The sequence below is a fragment of the Ictalurus punctatus genome, chromosome 10, assembly GCF_001660625.3.
Source record: "Ictalurus punctatus breed USDA103 chromosome 10, Coco_2.0, whole genome shotgun sequence".
Lineage (NCBI taxonomy): Eukaryota > Metazoa > Chordata > Actinopteri > Siluriformes > Ictaluridae > Ictalurus > Ictalurus punctatus.
The window spans coordinates 25,581,037-25,598,827 of record NC_030425.2 but is presented as its reverse complement, the minus strand read 5'-3'; the positions used below and the strand labels follow the sequence as shown (position 1 = coordinate 25,598,827).

The following is a 17,791-nucleotide window of genomic DNA, read 5'->3' as shown; positions in this document are numbered from 1 at the left end:
TGAGGAGATGTTTATTTAGCATTTTTGGAAGAAGACTCCAGTGCCAGTGTCTTAATAACTTCAAAAGAGAGAGCCCGGTATAAGAGGAATAAAACACGTCTGAATGTGCGGTTCTAGGAAAATAATGGCCGACACGGTGCTGCGATGCAGCCTGATGCAAAGCGTAATTACTGTTACTGTGTTTTATTTCTTACTTAACTTCCATACATGCAAAGCTGATGCGTTTTGTTCCGAATTTCCTTCCTCGTGTACATTTTTGTAGATTTTATCTTTACTAATTCCTCTTTACATCTCAGCTTTATCGCTGGTTGCAAATTGCTTGCTTGTCATTATCAGTAAATCCCCCTCATTAAAATATTGGCACACTTTCATCTACAGAGCAATTACCAATCTAATCTTGCGTTATCACTGCTTTCGATCTCGGCTAGTTATAGGGTCACTAACGTGAAGCCTGAACTTGAGATGACGCTCCTTGACTATCAGAACTTTTTTCATTTTTCTTTCTTTTTTTTTCTTTTTTTTTTTTACTGAAGACCGGTTACTATTTCTCTCATAAACTTTTTAAGTTGCACTTAAATGTGCTGGTATTCTTAGTATTTATGCTTTGCAGGAATATGTCAGGCCAGGTCTCTTCCACAAAAGACTTCTGGATGTAGTGCTAAATGTACAGATTAAACAAACACAACCTTCTTTTTTTCTTCCGAGCGCTTTGCCAAAAACCTCCAGTGTAGTGAGCTGAGGTGGAATGCAGTTCACTTCAGGTCTTGCAGCTGGAGTTTGGCCCTCTTTGTGTAGCGAGGTCACTGCTGAGGGTCCAGCAAACTTCTAGACTGTTTCAGTCTGCGTAATACATCAGTATGCAAACCTTATCCAGAATTATCATGCGTTTCAGAAGAAAGTGTTGCAATCCCCGCTCTCTGCTGTTTCTGAGGTTTTTTTTCCTTTCTGATCATTTAGATTCTAATACAGATACTACATCATCCTGCATGCAGGTAGAACGTGGAGATTCACCTCCAACACATTCCACCTACTGAAATCAGTTCAAACTGGTGCTGTGATGATAAACGGATATAAATGTGTAGGATTTTATGTGAAAAGATTCCTTTCAGGAGTTCTATTGTATGGAATAACCTGAAATCGTGCCAGAAAGGGTGTGTATTGTTATGAAAAATAAGCAACGGCTAGGTGGTGTTATGTGTCCTACGTAAAGTGGAGTTATCGTTGCTGTTGATTATGTTTTATTACAGCATGCTCTGAAGTGTTTTACTCCTCTTAAACTACGGCAATTTGCCAGAGCTAGAGCTTTTTAAATTCTTTAAAGAACAATGTGTCATACTTTCTCTCCATTTATAATTCCATTTCCAGTTAAATATCCCGTTATCGGTTACATTATAACAGCTATAGACAATCTCTCGTCTTCAGTTTCAGAACTCTTTGTACCTCGAGTTTCAGACCATGCTTTAGTGTAGTACAGCTCTTGTGCTTCACATTTCTGCAGAAAAAAACGTCATTTTTTTTTCTTTTCTTTTTTTTTACACGTAACGCCCTTCAAAATGATTTCTCTGACGTCCTCTCACAGCTAAAGCACCGAATCTTCTTTTTCTTTCTTTCTTGGTCATCCCTGCTCTTTCTTTTTCCGTCTCTTCTGTTTTTCCTTTTCGTTCCTTTTTATTCCTTTCTTTCTGTCCCTTTCTTTCTTTCTTGGTCATTCTTGCTCTTTCTTTTTTCTTTCTATTCCTGTTTTTCCTTTTCTTTCCTTTTTGTTCCTTTTTTTTTCCTTTTTTTTTCTTTCTTTCTTTCTTGGTCATTCTTGCTCTTTCTTTCTTTTTTCTTTCTATTCCTGTTTTTCTTTTTCTTACCTCTTTATTTCTTTCTTTCTATCTATCTTGGTCATTCTTGCTCTTTTTTCTTCCTGTTTTTCCTTTTCTTTCTTTCTTTCTTTCTTTCTTTCTTTTTTCTATTTCCATTCTTACTGTCATTCTTGCTTTTTCATTCTTTCTTATCATCCTGTTTTTTCCTTTCCTTGTTTTATTGTTGTCGTCTTTATTCTGTCTGTCATGCCAGCTATAACAGCTATAAACAGATATTCTCTCACCAGCCTCTCTCTCTCTCTCTCTCTCTCTCTCTCTCTCTCTCTCTCTCTCTCTCTCTCTCTCTCTCTCTCTCTCTCTCTGTGTGTGTGTGAAGGTTAATGACACTTTGTCCTTTTACAACAAAAGAAAACCCAGAAAGACCTCTATCCTCAAGAAATTCCCATCTCAGACAACTTAAAGTTACAGCTTTTCTGATACTGGAGACTCCTTCCATAAATGCTCAATAGAACGTCACCATATCAACAGTTACACATGTGTGTAAGCTGTTACTATAAGAAACAACAACATTTCATATCACATTTCTATGATAGCAAATTCATAATTCAACAGCACTGTGGTAAGAAACCATATTTTTGCTGTTTCCTCAGTGGGTTCATGAATAACAAATGGAAAAGATTTCTTTAATTTTACAATTTCACATCCACTAATAATTCTGTCACACCACTAAGAAAGTAATGAAGATTCAAAGACCCTGTGCCCTCGTCTGTCCTGCTCTCACACGCATAACGTGTTATTCCTTTATGCTCATCTCCAGGAACGTACCTGAGGCATAAACTGACTTTTAATTTTTTATATATATATATATATATATATATATATGAGAGAGTAGGTTCCTCTTGTGTCACCAAAACAGCTCTGACCCATCTCAGCATGGACTCCACAAGACCTCTGAAGGTGTGCTGTGGCATCTGGCACCTAGACTTTATAAGCAGATCCTTTAAGTCCTGTAAGTTGTGAGGTGGGGGCTCCATGGATTGGACTTGTTTGTCCAGCTCATCCCACAGATGCTCGCTTGGATTGAGATCTGGGGAATTTGGAGGCCGAGTCAACACCCTGAACACTTTGTCATGTTCCTCATATGATTCCTGCACAATTTTTACAGTGTGTCCGGGCGCATTATCCTGCTGAAAGACAACACTGAGATTAGGGAATACCGTTGCCATGAAGGATTGTACTTGGTCTGCAACAATGTTTAGGTAGGTGGTACGTGTCAAAGTAACATCCACATAAATGGCGGGACTTAAGGTTTCCCAGCAGTACATTGCCAAGAGTGTCACACTGCCTCAGCTGACTCACTGCCTTCTTCCCATAGTACATCCTGGTGCCATCTCTTCCCCAGGTAAGCGAGGCGCGCACACGGCCGTTCTCATGATGTAAAAGAAACTGTGATTCATCAGACCAGGCCACCTTCTTCCATTGCTCCATGGTCCAGTTCTGACATTCATGTCAGAGTGAGCCTGGTGCTGATTCACCAGTTGTCCTTGCTTGGACCACTTTTGGTAGGTACTAACCACTGCATCCAGGAACACCCCACAAGACCTGCCGTTTTGGAGATGCCCTGACCCAGTCGTCTAACCATCACAATTTGGCCCTAGTCAAAGTCTCTCACATCCTTACACTTGCCCAGTTTTCCTGCTTCCAACATATCAACTATTATAGGGTGGTTGTGTACACACTCTGCCAACACACCTATATGTTCAAACACCATGTAAAAGTGAATTTTGCATAATAGGTCCCCTTTAAATGAAAAGTGTTTTTTACCTTGCAGTTCAGAAATTTTACTTCTCTTGTATGTGTGTGTGTGTGTGGGAGTTTCTGAACATTGAAAAATTGAATGTGCTTTGATGAAATGTTCATGAAATGAACTTTTGTGTATTGCTGCATGTTTGTATAGAGAGATGTGAAGCCGTTTAGAATTTTTAAAAAGTTTGAAAGGAGAGTGAATAATGTTTGACTGCAACTGAAAAAAAAAAAAAAACTGTCATAAAAGCTGAGGGTTAATCACTGCCTTCCATTCATGGTATTGTGAAAAGAACACAAGGAAACAAAGTAAAGGGAGGTCAGTAGCTCCTTTTGCTTTCAGCAGGCAAATTGTTTTGCTGTTGTTGTTGTCCTCAACGTCCTTAAACTGTCAGCCATCTTCAGCAATCACATGTTCACAAATCAACTCTCCCGTCCTCATGAACCTTGGAAACATGGCACATCACGGTGGTGGTTTGCTTGTTACCTGATCATATCAAGTGACATGGAGGGGATCCTCCACAGGTGTCCCACAAGGCTCAGTGCTGCGTCCTCTTCTGTTCTCCCTCTATACCTCTCTTTCACTCTCTTAATGAGGTTATATCCTCATGTGGATTTTTTCATACACCTGCTATGCGGATGACGCACAACTCGTCGCCTTTTTTCTAGCCTCAGTGACATGCTTCTGCTTGAAAATCAGCATGTCTGGAAGACATCTCGTCCCGGATGGCAGCTCAGCAGCTGAAACTGTGTCGTAGCAATACTGATCTGCTGTGTAACCCTGGAGATAGTCCCACATCAAGATCTTTGACTCTCCCTTGACAACTCTCAGATCACACCCTCTGATAGTGGGAGTAATTTGGACAAACAACTTTGCTTCTCTATTTACATTTCTAACCTCAAATGATCATGCAGGTTTTTCCATTACAACATCAGGAGGATCCATAATTTCCTGTCCACAAGTGCTTTTTCAGTCTCTTGTCATTTTGAGATGGGACTACTGCAACTCGCTCCCGGCAGGTCTGACTGCACGAAGGATCTGTCGCTTGCAAAATATCCAGAAGACAGCTGTTGCCTGAATCAAATTTAAAACACTCATGCTTGCCGACAATTTCATTTAATATTTAACCATCAGACCCTTGCATCTGATCCAGAATGAATTTGATTTCAAGACTTGTTTTCCAGGGGCACGGTGGGTTAGAGGTTAGCACGGTTGCCTCGCATCTCCGGGGTCCGATTTCCATCTCCGCCACATGTGTGCGGAGTTTGCATGTTCTCCCCGTGCTTCGGGGGTTTTCTCCCCCAGTCCAAATGTACTGTAGGCTGATTGGCATCTCTAAATTGTCCATAGTGTGTGTGATTGTGGTCTATGATCGATTGGCACCCAGTCCAAGGGTGGCCCCTGCCTTGTGCCTCAAGTTCCCTGGGATAGGCTCCAAGCTCCCCTTGACCCTGTGTAGGATAAGTGGTACAGAAAATGGATGGATGGATGGATGGATGGATGGATGACTTGTTTCCCACCTCTTCAAGTTCTCCTGCATCACTCCACTGCTGTGTTCCCTCCTCTGGCTTCCTGTAGCTGCCTGCATTAGATTTAAACCACTCACGTATACCTACAAAGCCAAAAACAGCCCAGCAGCCGTATACCCAGTACAAGAAAGCCATCCATTAAGACTTTTCTCTGTCCTGGCATCCAGGTGATAGAATGAACTTCCCCTGGCTGTCCAAACAGTTTAGTCACTTGTGGGTTTCAGACGAATGTGCAATTTGTGCGAGTTTGCAGTTATGTGACAGGCACTTTTCAGAAGAGTGTTTTATCAGCTTGGCTGTTCAATGCCAGCGTGTCATTACCTCAGACTAACCGAAAACAAAATTCTGTCTTTGTACACCTTGTACAAAGCAGTAACACTTTGTACTCCAGCAGTAAAGGTCGGTAATATTGTTTTAATGCAACGACAATATCTTCAATAAAAATCCGAATTCTGTAGAGCTCCTCTTAAAATTTACTTCTGTATTAATGTGCTTCTCTGTTTTGATGCTCTGACCGGGTTAGAGTTTCTGTTTATTTAATTTTATTAGTGTTATCTCCCCAGCTTTGCGTGCTACACTGTTATATTATTTGTTACAAGTCTTTAAAAGGTAAGGACATTATATTTATTATTGTGTGCAGACTGTTTATCAGTCTTGGTAATTTTGTTGGTTAGTTCAGCTTACTCTCCGAGTTGTTTTCACATTGTGGACAACGTTCGGTTTTTGTAGGATACACTGCTGTCTCATTTGTTTATGGAGACTTTGGGTGTGGGGGTGTTTGGAGGATTGTGAGAGTAAGCAGAACATGCCAATGCTTTGAAAGATGTGAATTGGAACAGAGTAATGTTATTTAATTGCGAATCTGTTTTTAGAGGATTTAAACCTAACATGGTGAACAAATTGTATTATAGAATTCAGGCAATTATACTGCGGTTATCATACAGTGTAGCAAGTAATAATCTGGAAAGACCTTTGTAATATCACAGTCTAAAACTGGATTTAAAGAGAAGCAAATTAGTAAATGAATCACATGTAAATGAATCATACGTAAATGAATCACATGAAAATGTATCACTTGAATATGAATCACATGAAAATGAATCTCATGAAAGTGAATCACATGTAAATGAATCATACGTAAATGAATCACATGAAAATGTATCACTTGAAATAAATCTCATGAAAATGAATCATGTGTAAATGAATCATGTGTAAATGAATCACGTGTAAATGAATCACATGTAAATGAATCACATGTTAATGAACCATATGAAAATGAATAAATAAATTAAAGGCAAGTGGACAGGCATGGGTGAAGGTGGTGGTGAGAAATCATCCACTGTTCAAAAAAGGTTTGTTAAACTCTTTGATGTTCTTCATATTTAGTTAAGCTGCTGTCAGAGTTGGTCGGGGTGGGTGTTGTGGAAATCAGCCAAGCACTTCAACACATCATCATTCTGACTTCCTGTTCCAAAAGAAAATATTTTAACATGGGGAATCAAAACACAGCTCGCAAGCCATTACATGCTGACTTGATCATCGGCAGTGCAGTGACCTGATTGACCTTATTCTAGGTCTTATGATCATGGTAGCCATATTTATCGTTATTTTTTCAGCAGCAGTGCTGTACTCAGCAGTACTCAATCGGATTCTAACCGTTTCCTTTGTGTTTTCCAGGTGAGGAGTGTTTACGCGATCGTCTGACGTTCCGCTTCTGCCAGAAGCTCCAGTGGATCGGCCAATGTCACCAACCTACTGTTCGATCGCAGTGCTGCAAAACCTGTGAGCATGGAGGCCGTGGTAATGAGCGAGCCACCCGCCGCTGAGACAGGAGGAGGATCTGGGAGAACTTTTTTACACCTGGGGAATATTGACTTTCTTTTTAGAAAAACACACACACACACACACACACACACACACTCCTACACACACCGAATCTTGGACAAGCCTTGACCAAAGCTTTGTTTCCTCTGACCTGCAGAATCCTTCTGACGTACCAAGGCTTTATCCTTGATTCTGTAGCAGTAAATCAAGACTACGTAGATGTTGTAGCACTTGTCTGAGTTTTTAGCATTAATGAAGCACCTCAGATGAATAACAGTGTTTAGTAGCATTGATTAACTAATTCTAGACATTAAAATTCACATTAGCATATTGAAAACCTTCATAGACAGCAGACATGGAGGATTTCACATACCACCGGGATACTGAGTAAAGATAAGGAAGTGCCGAATTTGCATCGTCATCTATCCTGTAGCAATAATTCACTCGTTCTTCGATCTTTTTAGATTAATTCATCTTTATTTTCAGTTCAACATACATAACCCAAGCAATAGCAAGTAATTATGCCATTTTTTCCCACCATCTTATTGTTTTTTTACTCATAAACTTACAATAAGGACATTCATGAATTTCTGTCTAGCATTCTAGATAAGCATGTAGTTCTGTTTTATTAAACTTCTTTCTTATAAGATGAGCTGCAAGCTCAAACAATGCTTTCTACTGATCGCAGCTATTATCTAATCAATGTATAAACCTAGAGGAAGTGTAAAGAAAAAGTGCTGCCGAAAAAACGACTGGTGCTATGGGCCGCTTCATGGCCCAAACTCAAATCAGGGGGTTTGTGGGCCGGCGTCTTCGTCTACTTGAAAAAAAAGGATCTGATATGACTGTGTGTTAAAAAGCATTCAGTTTTACATTGGTACTAAATATCAATTGGGAAAATGATGCCTATGCGAATTGTATGTCATTGCATTGTTTTGGGAAATTAGTTCTAAATGTTAAAAGAGCATTAGTGTGTTTTTGGTCTTGAAAGTCACATTTGTGAAATTTGCAATCCTCAGGTGAATTTATCCATCCTTGCATCCATCTTCTATAGCACTTATCCTACAGGGTTGCAGGGAACCTGGAGCCTATCCCAGGGAGCATTGGGCAGGGTGCCAATCCATCATTGCAGGGCACACTCACATTCACACACCCACTCATACACTGATTGGACATGCCAATCAGCCTACCAATGTCCAACGTCTTTGGACTGGGGGAGGAAACCGGAGTGCCCAGACGAAACCCCCGTGCTTCGGGGGTTTCGTCCGGGTACACGCAAACTCCGCAGCAGCAGGAATGGAACCCCCAACCCAGGAGGTGTGAGGCGATCGTGCAAACCACTAAGCCATAGTGTGCCCAGGTGAATTTATCATCCCACTTTTTTACATTGCAGTATTATTTATGTATTGTATAGTATGCATCAGTTAGATAGGAAAGCTTGACATTATCTCACCACGTACAAGCCTATTTCAAAACAATTTAATCTTTAAGGCAAGACACTACAGGTAGAAATGAACGTTTCGGTCATGCCAAACATTTTCCAGATTTCTGAGTAAATTGTATAAAATGTTCACTCTTATACTGTAGTAATACAAATGTCAAAACAACCGAAAAATGTTTATTTCACTGTTTCAGTCCACTCCACCATGTCTGATCGGAAACTTATCTGCCTTACCTTAACAAAGGCCTTAAGCTCCACCCACTCCACAATTACGTTGTCATATATCCTAGAAAAGCTTGTTTCCTCATATGTCAATTGAGGATATTAACCTTAGGAAATCACACTTGTTTGTGTGCAAATACATGAAATCACATTTATTTATTAATGTCTTTCCCCTCGAAATATATATTTTTTTTTTCCTATATTCAGAACCAAAAATAACTCGCATTCATGAAAATGTACTTGTTCCCCTAATTAAAAACTTATTATAGAGGATTTTCCCCTGATGTTCATAACTGTTGGATTTTGTAAGTGATTTATATGTAATTTTATACTGAAAAAGACATTAAAGAAACAATTTTAAATCAATACATTGTACCTTTTTTTTTATAATAACAAATAAATGATTTTACAACAAATGTTATGTAAAAGCCCCACTGAAGAGTGTGTTCATAATGAAATGAACGTTTTAATATTAACATCATCCAAAGACAAGATTTTGGGTTTTATAAACTATGCAAATGTATATGTGTATTTAATTAGATTGAGCCTCATTTTCATAAATACATGCAAAGTGTTGAATATAATCTAATACAAAATAGAAAAAAAAATACTCGTAAGACTCTCAGCATGAAACTACATCTATTGTTTGTAATAATAATCATCATCATATTAATAATAATAATAATAATAATAATAATAATAATAATAATGATGATAATAATAATAATACTTATGAACCATTCATCTGTAGTGTCTTGCCTTTGTGGTAATTTTATGGTAATTATGGTGTTTTTTCATTATTATTATATTGTATTTGCAGCACTCACACATCTGATGCTATTCACAGAGGCTGCAATAAGCTTTTTTTTTTTTTGTCTTTGATCCTTATGTCTGTTGGGATTGTGTTTTGTTTGTTTGTTTGTTTGTTTTTCCTCTCAGCTTTTAATCATCATTATGCTTGATGCATAATTACCACACATTTGCTAAGATTTAGTTGTACTCTTCTGGGAGTCTTTGAGACCAGAACTTGTCATAACCAGTGAGAACAATTAACACACACACACACACACACAAAAATTATACATGTATACACCAAAGAACTGTCTTGAATACTATCTACAATTGATCATTATAGCTCTGCTTTATTGTAGTATTTTTTTATATCTTTAAATTGGAACGTGTCATGGTATAGTTCACATTTTTTGCGTGATATTTTCATGCGATCTCATGGCCTTATCAGCTTCAAAGTGTTTTTGCTCATGCTGTTCCAGACCTCAGATCCCCTAAAGAGAGAAGTCTGGCCTTAAGGAAAAAACACTAATGATGTTTCCTTTAGAGATAGAACTGCTCAGTGCTGTGACTTACATCTCAGCTTATGTTATGCTCATGAATTTGAATCAACATGTACTGAAGTAAGATATATTCATCTTGGACTTGTATTATTGGCATCGGGATATAACGTGTTTTTTTTTTATTATTATTATTATTATTATTATTATTATTATTTTTAAATCTGGTTATTAAAGAACCTACCTGGTTAATAAATGTCGTAAAACTGACCTTTAAATGATGCAAATCTTTCCTTTTTTCTTGATACACGTTAGATGTTGTATTTTGACCATTTTGCCATCTTCCGTTTTCTTTTTATTTGGAGGTGGTACAAAGACTCATGACTCCTTTTGTTTCTTTTTGTGCATTTTGAGCCAAAAATTTTTGATTTAACAGTTAATAAAATCAACAACTTTGGAACTTTACTTTGGCAATTTACTCTTTTCTCTTTCCTTTCATTCTAAATGCGTAGTATATCACCAATTTATTTAAAAATATATATATATGTGTGTATATATATATTAATAATAATAAGTTGAAAATGCTATACTCACCAAATACAAGTTAGCAAAAGTTGGTGGTTTGGCGGTTAAGGCTCTGGGTTATTCATCAGAAGGTCAGGGGTTCAAGCCCCAGCACTGCCAAGCTGCTACTGTTGGGCCCTTGAGCAAGGCCCTTAATCCTCTCTGCTCCAGGGGTGCTGTAGCATGGCTGACCCAACACTCTGACCCCAACTTCCTGGCATGCTGTGGTATGCGAAGAAAAAAGAATTTCACTGTGCTGTAATGTATATGTGGTTAATAAAGACTCATTATTCATTCAATCTAAACCCACTGCACCATGTTAAGAGGTAGTCAAATTGCACTGTGGGTATTGTAGGACACAGTTAACTAAAGTGAGATGAAAGAAGTTTAAAATTAAAAAAAAGTCAAATAAACCTTGGATAGAATTGAAAATCACAGCTTAATTATAAAGATTAATATGCAAGCATTTCAGGGTGGATTTTCTTTCTTTAGGATTTCCCCCAGAGAGGCAACCTTAAGCTGTGGGTCAGGATTCTGGATTTCTCTCAAAGGGTTTCTGTCATGCATCCCTTCCAAACTATTTTTTGAACTAAGCTGTGTTTAGTGATGTCTGTGATTTTGAAATCTCCAATTTCCTTAACAGTGCACATTCAGTACATGAGACAACAGTGAACTAAAGGGGAACATGCATCTTGTTTTTGTGTGTTATAAAAGATCAGTTGTTCATTTATCACCATGAATTCTGCTAGAGGCTTCAAGGTCTAGAGAAGTGAAACAGCGCCACCTTGTGGAAAACTACAGCTGTTTTTGTCACAATTGCTTCAGGGAAGGATTTTTGTTTTTGTATTTCTGGCTCTTGAGTTTGCAGCTCATTAAGACATTGCTTAGGGGGTTGTATTATTTTTCATCTGTCTGTCAGGGTGTTCAAGCAATCCATCTGTTTTGACAAGATAGTTGAAAAAAATTAAATGAACTAAAATGTCTTTCATTAGTAGTCAAATGCTATTAAATGTGAAATTGTGAATCATATCCCTCATATTTAAAGCATATATATACACAGAATTTTTGTACTGAATAACCTAAAACCCTGATATATACATATAATATATAATATATATACAAAGTCAGGTCCATTAGTATTTGAACAACATTAGTAACAACATTTTTGTAATTTTGCCCTCTGTATGCTGCCACCATAGATTTGATACTAAACAATCAAGATGGGATTGAAGTGTAGACTTTCAGCTTTAATTCAAGGGGTTTAGCAACAATACTGCATTAACCGTTTAGGAATTACAGCCTTTTATTTTTTACGGAGTCCCTCCATTTTCACAGGCTCAAACGTAATCGGACAAACCAACATATAATCATAAATATTAGGATTGTTTTTATACTTGGATGCAAATCCTTTACAGTCAATGACTGCCTGAAATCTGGAACCCATGGACATGATCAAATGCTGAGTTTCCTGCCTCGAGACGCTTTACCAGGCCTTTCCTGCAGCCGTGTTCGGTTGCTGCTTGTTTGTGTGACTTTCTGCCTTCAGTTTTGCCTTCAGTAAGTGAAAAGCATGCTCAAGTAGGTTGAAGTCTTTGCACAGGTTGTGGGTCATTATCCATCTGTACTGTGGAGCACTGTCCAATCAGTTTTGCAGCATTTGACTGAATCTGAATAGAAATTATAGCTTTATACACTTCAGAATTCATCCTGCTATGTCTATCAGCAGTCACATGATCAATAAACATCCAGTGACCCGGTTCCATTGGCAGCCGTGCATGCCCATGCCATAACACTTCCTCCACCATGTTCGACAGATGATGTGGTATGCTTTGGAACACGAGACCTTCTTTACCTTCTCCATACTCTTCTCTTCACATCATTCTGGTACAAGTTAGTTTTGTTTTGTTTTTTTAGCAAAGTCTAATCTGGCCTTTCTGTTCTTGAATGTTACCAGTGGTTTGCATCTTGAGGTAAATCATCTGTATTTACATCCCTGAAGGCGTCCCTTGATTGTAGACTTAGACAACGATACGCCTATCTCCTCCAGAGTGTTCTTGACCTGGATAGATGTTGTGAATGGGTTTATCTTCAACAAGGAAAGAAATCTGAGGTCATCTACTTTAATTGTCTTCTGTGGTCTTCCAGGCCTTTTATTGTTGCTGAGCTCGCCAGTGCATTCCTTCTCTTTAAGAATGTACCAAATTGTTGATTTGGCCACTCCTAAAGTTTCTGCTGTTTCCCTGATAGGTCTGTTTTGTTTTTTCAGCCTTACGATGGCTTCCTTCACTTGCATCAACACCTCTTTGGATCACATATTGAGAGTTCCCATGAACAGCTATCAAATGCAAATTCAACACTTGGAATCAACTCCAGAACTTTTATCTCCTTAATTTGTCGTGAAATAACCAGGAAACAGGAAATGCCTGGCCTTGAAACTGCTTATCAGTCAACTGTCTGATTACTTTTGAGCCTGTAAAAATTGAGGGACTGTAATAAATGGCTGTAATCCCTTAACAGTTAATACAAAATTATTGTTAAACCCCTATATTACTACAATTACCCACTGTAGCACGTGTACTACTATGCAAAATGTATTGTTCCCTTCTACTCTGTCCATCAATGGAATGGAATTTGGGTGGTGTTCATTCTCAGCACAGCAGTGACACTGACATTGTTGTGTGTGTGTGTGTGTGTGTGTGTGTGTGTGTGTGTGTGTGTGTGTGTGTGTGTGTGTGTGTGTGTGTGTGTGTGTGTGTGTGTGTGTGTGTGTGTGTGTGTGTGTGTGTGTGTGTGTGTGTGTGTGTGTGGTATAAGTGTATCAGGAGCAACATCATTGAGTATCTGCCATAAAAGTCCCTGTGAAAGCTGTTACTGAAAGAAATGATAACATTATAACATATTGTCTTTTTAATTTTTTAAAAACTGCCAGGAACTGTACATCAAGACATTTTTAATTTCATAATTTGTTTTGAGACAGTGTAATCCATTCATGGCTTCCTTTGTTTCCTCAGCCACCAGATGGCACATTTGTATTTGAAATGCAGCAAGACATTTAGCTGCTCCATTACACAGTGCACTGTGCAGAGTTATGAGGCAGAACCTGGCTGAGTTTATAGATGATAAAGTCAAAAGCATCAGATTTCATAAATAAATCCTGCTGCAAGGTCCAGTAAACAACACTAAGTAATACGTAATGCAATATCTAGCACTAGGACTATCTGACATTTGGCTGCAGATGGGATTTGTCTAGCTTTACAAGCTTGCATAAGATATGTATTGGGAAATTGCTGTGTGTCACATTATATTGACAGTAAGATGGAGGGTTCCGCTTACAATCTCTTAGTCAGAGGAGACGATCAATAATGGACGTCATGTGCAATACGACTCAGGGTGAAACATTGACCATGCCTGTGCATTTATAAACTGTGTCTTTGCATATTCATTCAAAGATCGAGCTAGTGTTTGTTACTTTTGCTGGCGTTACTGTTTAACTTCCTGCAAGCTCTAGATTTTATTAACCCCATTATGCTCAACTGTTGATACTGTAATTTATACCTTATTAAATAGTTTATTAATTTATTCAATGAATACATAGAATAGAATAGAAAAGAATAGACAATAAAGGCTATAGAATAGAGAATAGAATAGAAGAAAGAGGCATAAGATTACTTCAGAATACATGATAAAGGCATCAGAATAGAATGACGTAGAATAGAATGGACGATAAAGGCATGAGATGGCATCAGAATAGAATAGATGATAAAGGCATTAGAATAGAATTGAATTGACTAGAATAGAATAGATGATGCAGGCATGAGATGAATAGAATAGAGTAGAATAGAATAGAATGCATCTATAGATGATAAAGGCATCAGAATAGAACAGAATATATGATAGAGGCATTAGATGGCACCAGAATAGAATAGAATAAAATAGAATAGAGTAGAATAGAATTGATGATAAAGGCATCAGAATAGAACAGATGATAAAGGCATTAGATGGCATCAGAATAGAATAGAATAGAGTAGAATAGAATTGATGATAAAGGCATATCAGAATAAAAAAGATGGTAAAGGCAACAGATGACCTCAGAATAGAATAGAATAGAACAGAATAGAATAGAATAGATGATAAAAGGCATCAGAACAGAGTAGAATAAAATAGAATAGAGCAGAATAGACTTGATGATAAAGACAGAATAAAAAAGATGGTAACAGATGACCTCAGAATAGAATAGAATAGAACAGAATAGAATAGATGATAAAGGCATGAGATGAATAGAATAGAGTAGAATAGAATAGAATGCATCTATAGATGTTAAAGGCATCAGAGTAGAACAGAATAAATGATAAAAGGCATCGGAATAGAATAGATGATAAAGGCATTAGATGGCATCAGAATAGAATAGAATAAAATAGAATAGAGTAGAATAGTATTGATGATAAAGGCGTCAGATTAAAAAAGATGGTAAAGGCAACAGATGACCTCAGAATAGAATAGAATAGAATAGAACAGAATAGAATAGATGATAAAGGCATCAGAACAGAGTAGAATAGAATAGAACAGAATGATAAAAAAAAATCTGACATGGTTTAAAAGTATGACAAAAACACATTTTTAAAATGCTTAAAATAAAGACAATATATTTTACACTTGATGTCCCCTACCTAATCTGTGTATACAATTCAAAATATTAAACAGATTTGATGATGATGATGCTGATGATGATCCCCAGTGTGTTTTATAGAATGATATGAAAGCAATGTAAAACCTTCCCCATCTCTTTCCCCTAAACATAAACCGTGAGTGTTTGTCCCTATGTGGTTTTCCTGCAGCTGTTCTCAGGTGGTGATATATGCTGAGTGTTCGGTCCATCTGGTGCTGTGAGAGTGATTATTACTTGGCTTTCTGTAGGGCCCTGTAAACACCTCACTGTGCTGAAACGTGCGCTCTCATTCTCCAGGTTCACACGACTCGATACACAGCTTTAGCTGAGGAAGGCCAGTCCGTGCAGTCAGGCTGGAGGCCAAGTCTCTGCCTCGCTCTCAATCACACAGCACATGAGCTGCAAGAGCTCCAACAGCATCACTGTAAAACACACTGGGAGAGCAGCAAAACACTGAGCTAGGACTTTTAGTTTCCTCTATTCATATAGGATACTCCTGAATATAAGTGTTCTTAATGGGATTGTCATTGTGGGATTCAGGATGCACTCGTTTACACGAAAATCTCTAACTGTGTAGATACACTAAAATTTAGATAACGATGCAGAACCAAAGGACCGCGAATACTAGTAATTAAAGAGTTATTGAAGCTGCTGCGTGACATGAATATGAATTAAAATCAAGTGATTTCTTGTACGCACTGTTGGGGAAAATGGTCCTTTAATGGGTTTTTGGATGCATTTTGGTTCTAGATCTCTACAGGGGTTCAACGTGGAAACTTATCTGAAAGGGAAACGAGAATACAACAAACCTAAAAAGTATACGAGACTTAACTTGTTTTAATAAGAGCATAGCTATGCCAATCATAAAATTACCCAAAATAAAATATCCATCCATCTATCCATGTTCTATAACGCTTATCCTTCCTTCAGGGTCACAGGGAAACCTGGAGCCTATCCCAGGGAGCATGGGGCACAAGGTGGGGTACACCTTGGACAGGGTGCCAATCACATACACATTCACACACCCATTCATACACTACGGACACTTTGGACATGCCAATCAGCCTACCATGCATGTCTTTGGACTGGGGGAGGACATTATAAAATATATATAAGTGTATTTGTTTGTATGATATGACATCAGTATAGAATGGAAGACAAATAACCAATATACAGTAATAAATTAGAGTACACGAGATGGAATCAGACTCAAAGAGAAAAGATTAGAATAGACATAGGCTTGCTCAGGGGGCCAAGAGTGGCAGCGCAGCAGTGTTTGGGGCTTCAACCCCCGCCTCCGTCCTTTCGATCACTAAACCTGTAGTGTTGAAAATCCATGCTACTGCCCAAAATCCATGCTCCAGGTGAGGTTTGAACTCACAACCTCGGCATTGCTTCACTCGTACTGCTGTATAAGTACCGTGCGCTAACCGATTGCGCCACTGGAGCTGCTTACAGGGTGTATCCCTGCTCAGTTGAAGTTGATACAATAAACTTGCAGGACATAATATTCAGAAGATCAGAGAGTCTTTACAATGAGCTCTGAGAGATTAAATAGTCTCAGGTGGGTGATAAGGTTATGCGAATTCTATACTTTTATATCAATCAGCATAATGTCCTCTTTGGGGGATTTAATTGAAATGGGGTGCGTTTTGGAAACTAATCATGGTTTCAAACAGGATTCCTTAAATAAATGAAAAACAATAGTGGAATTCATAGGGAACCAAAAAGAGAAGAGTAGTTTTATAAAATTCTACATAAACAGTGCACATTAAAGGAAAACTCCTCCCTGAAACATATAAAAATGTGCTTATATTGAAATATCCCTGATGTATTTTTTTTATTAATTCTGGTGTTAATTACATTTACAGGATTTGGCAGACACCCTCATCCAGAGTGAACATTTAACCAACCAGATTGTTTATCATGCATCTATGCAGTTGCAGCACTGGGATTTGAACTCATAACCATCTAATCAGAAGGCCAGCTTCTTACCCACTGAGCTGCAACTGCCCTACTAATCAGCACAGGATTAAAATATTAAAATCTCAAAACTAAGGAATACCAGTCTGGTTTCACTGTTAGCGCTTAAAAACTCAAGAAGTGTTCTTTTTCTCACTCATTTTTTAATTTCGCAAATGTTGGCTTCAAGGTACCAGAGTGCAATGCAGCTATACAACGCAGTTGTGCTGAGTTATATCGGAGAATCCGTTTGACTAGTTAGCAATCCCTGAGAGGATCGGCGTGATGGCATCGACTGAGGAATTAGCACAAAATCTGAAGCTTTGGAAGCTGATTTGTTTGAGTAGAGTGTATACAGTTGAGGAGGTGAGAGAGCTCGCCAGTCTAAAGGGACTAAAGCGCTGCTGCATCGCTCTCTTTAGGTATGGGTTAAATACCACTGACATCATAGTCAAATGGTAGTCGAATGGCATTGTGGGTCACTTACATTGGACACCATTAACCGAAGTGAAAAAAGACTCAAACTAACATGAAGTAAGAATTTCATTACAAATTCTGGACGTAATTGAAGGTCACGTGTTAAATAAATATGATGATTAATACGCACCGTGTTCAGGGAGGATTTTTCCTTTGGCTTTCTTAATTGCAAAATATAATTCACTAATTCATGCCTAACTGA

General features: G+C 38.1%; 1 protein-coding gene and 1 non-coding gene across 2 annotated transcripts in view; one reads left to right on the top strand and one right to left on the bottom strand.

The window, feature by feature from the left end:
* Positions 1 to 10,385, top strand: part of LOC108271311 (A disintegrin and metalloproteinase with thrombospondin motifs 7) — an 81,293-nt gene extending 70,908 nt beyond the window's left edge. The window contains exon 24 of the mRNA XM_017478813.3: positions 6,822 to 10,385. Within this exon, the coding sequence (XP_017334302.1) occupies positions 6,822 to 6,970 (149 nt within the window). The 3' untranslated portion in view covers positions 6,971 to 10,385. The remainder of the gene's footprint in view (positions 1 to 6,821) is intronic.
* A 6,121-nt stretch (positions 10,386 to 16,506) lies between these two features.
* trnai-uau (transfer RNA isoleucine (anticodon UAU)) lies at positions 16,507 to 16,599 on the bottom strand. Its single transcript is given in 2 exon segments — positions 16,507 to 16,542; positions 16,562 to 16,599. It is a non-coding gene; the product is annotated as a tRNA-Ile (tRNA).
* Between the last annotated feature and the right edge of the window lie 1,192 nt (positions 16,600 to 17,791).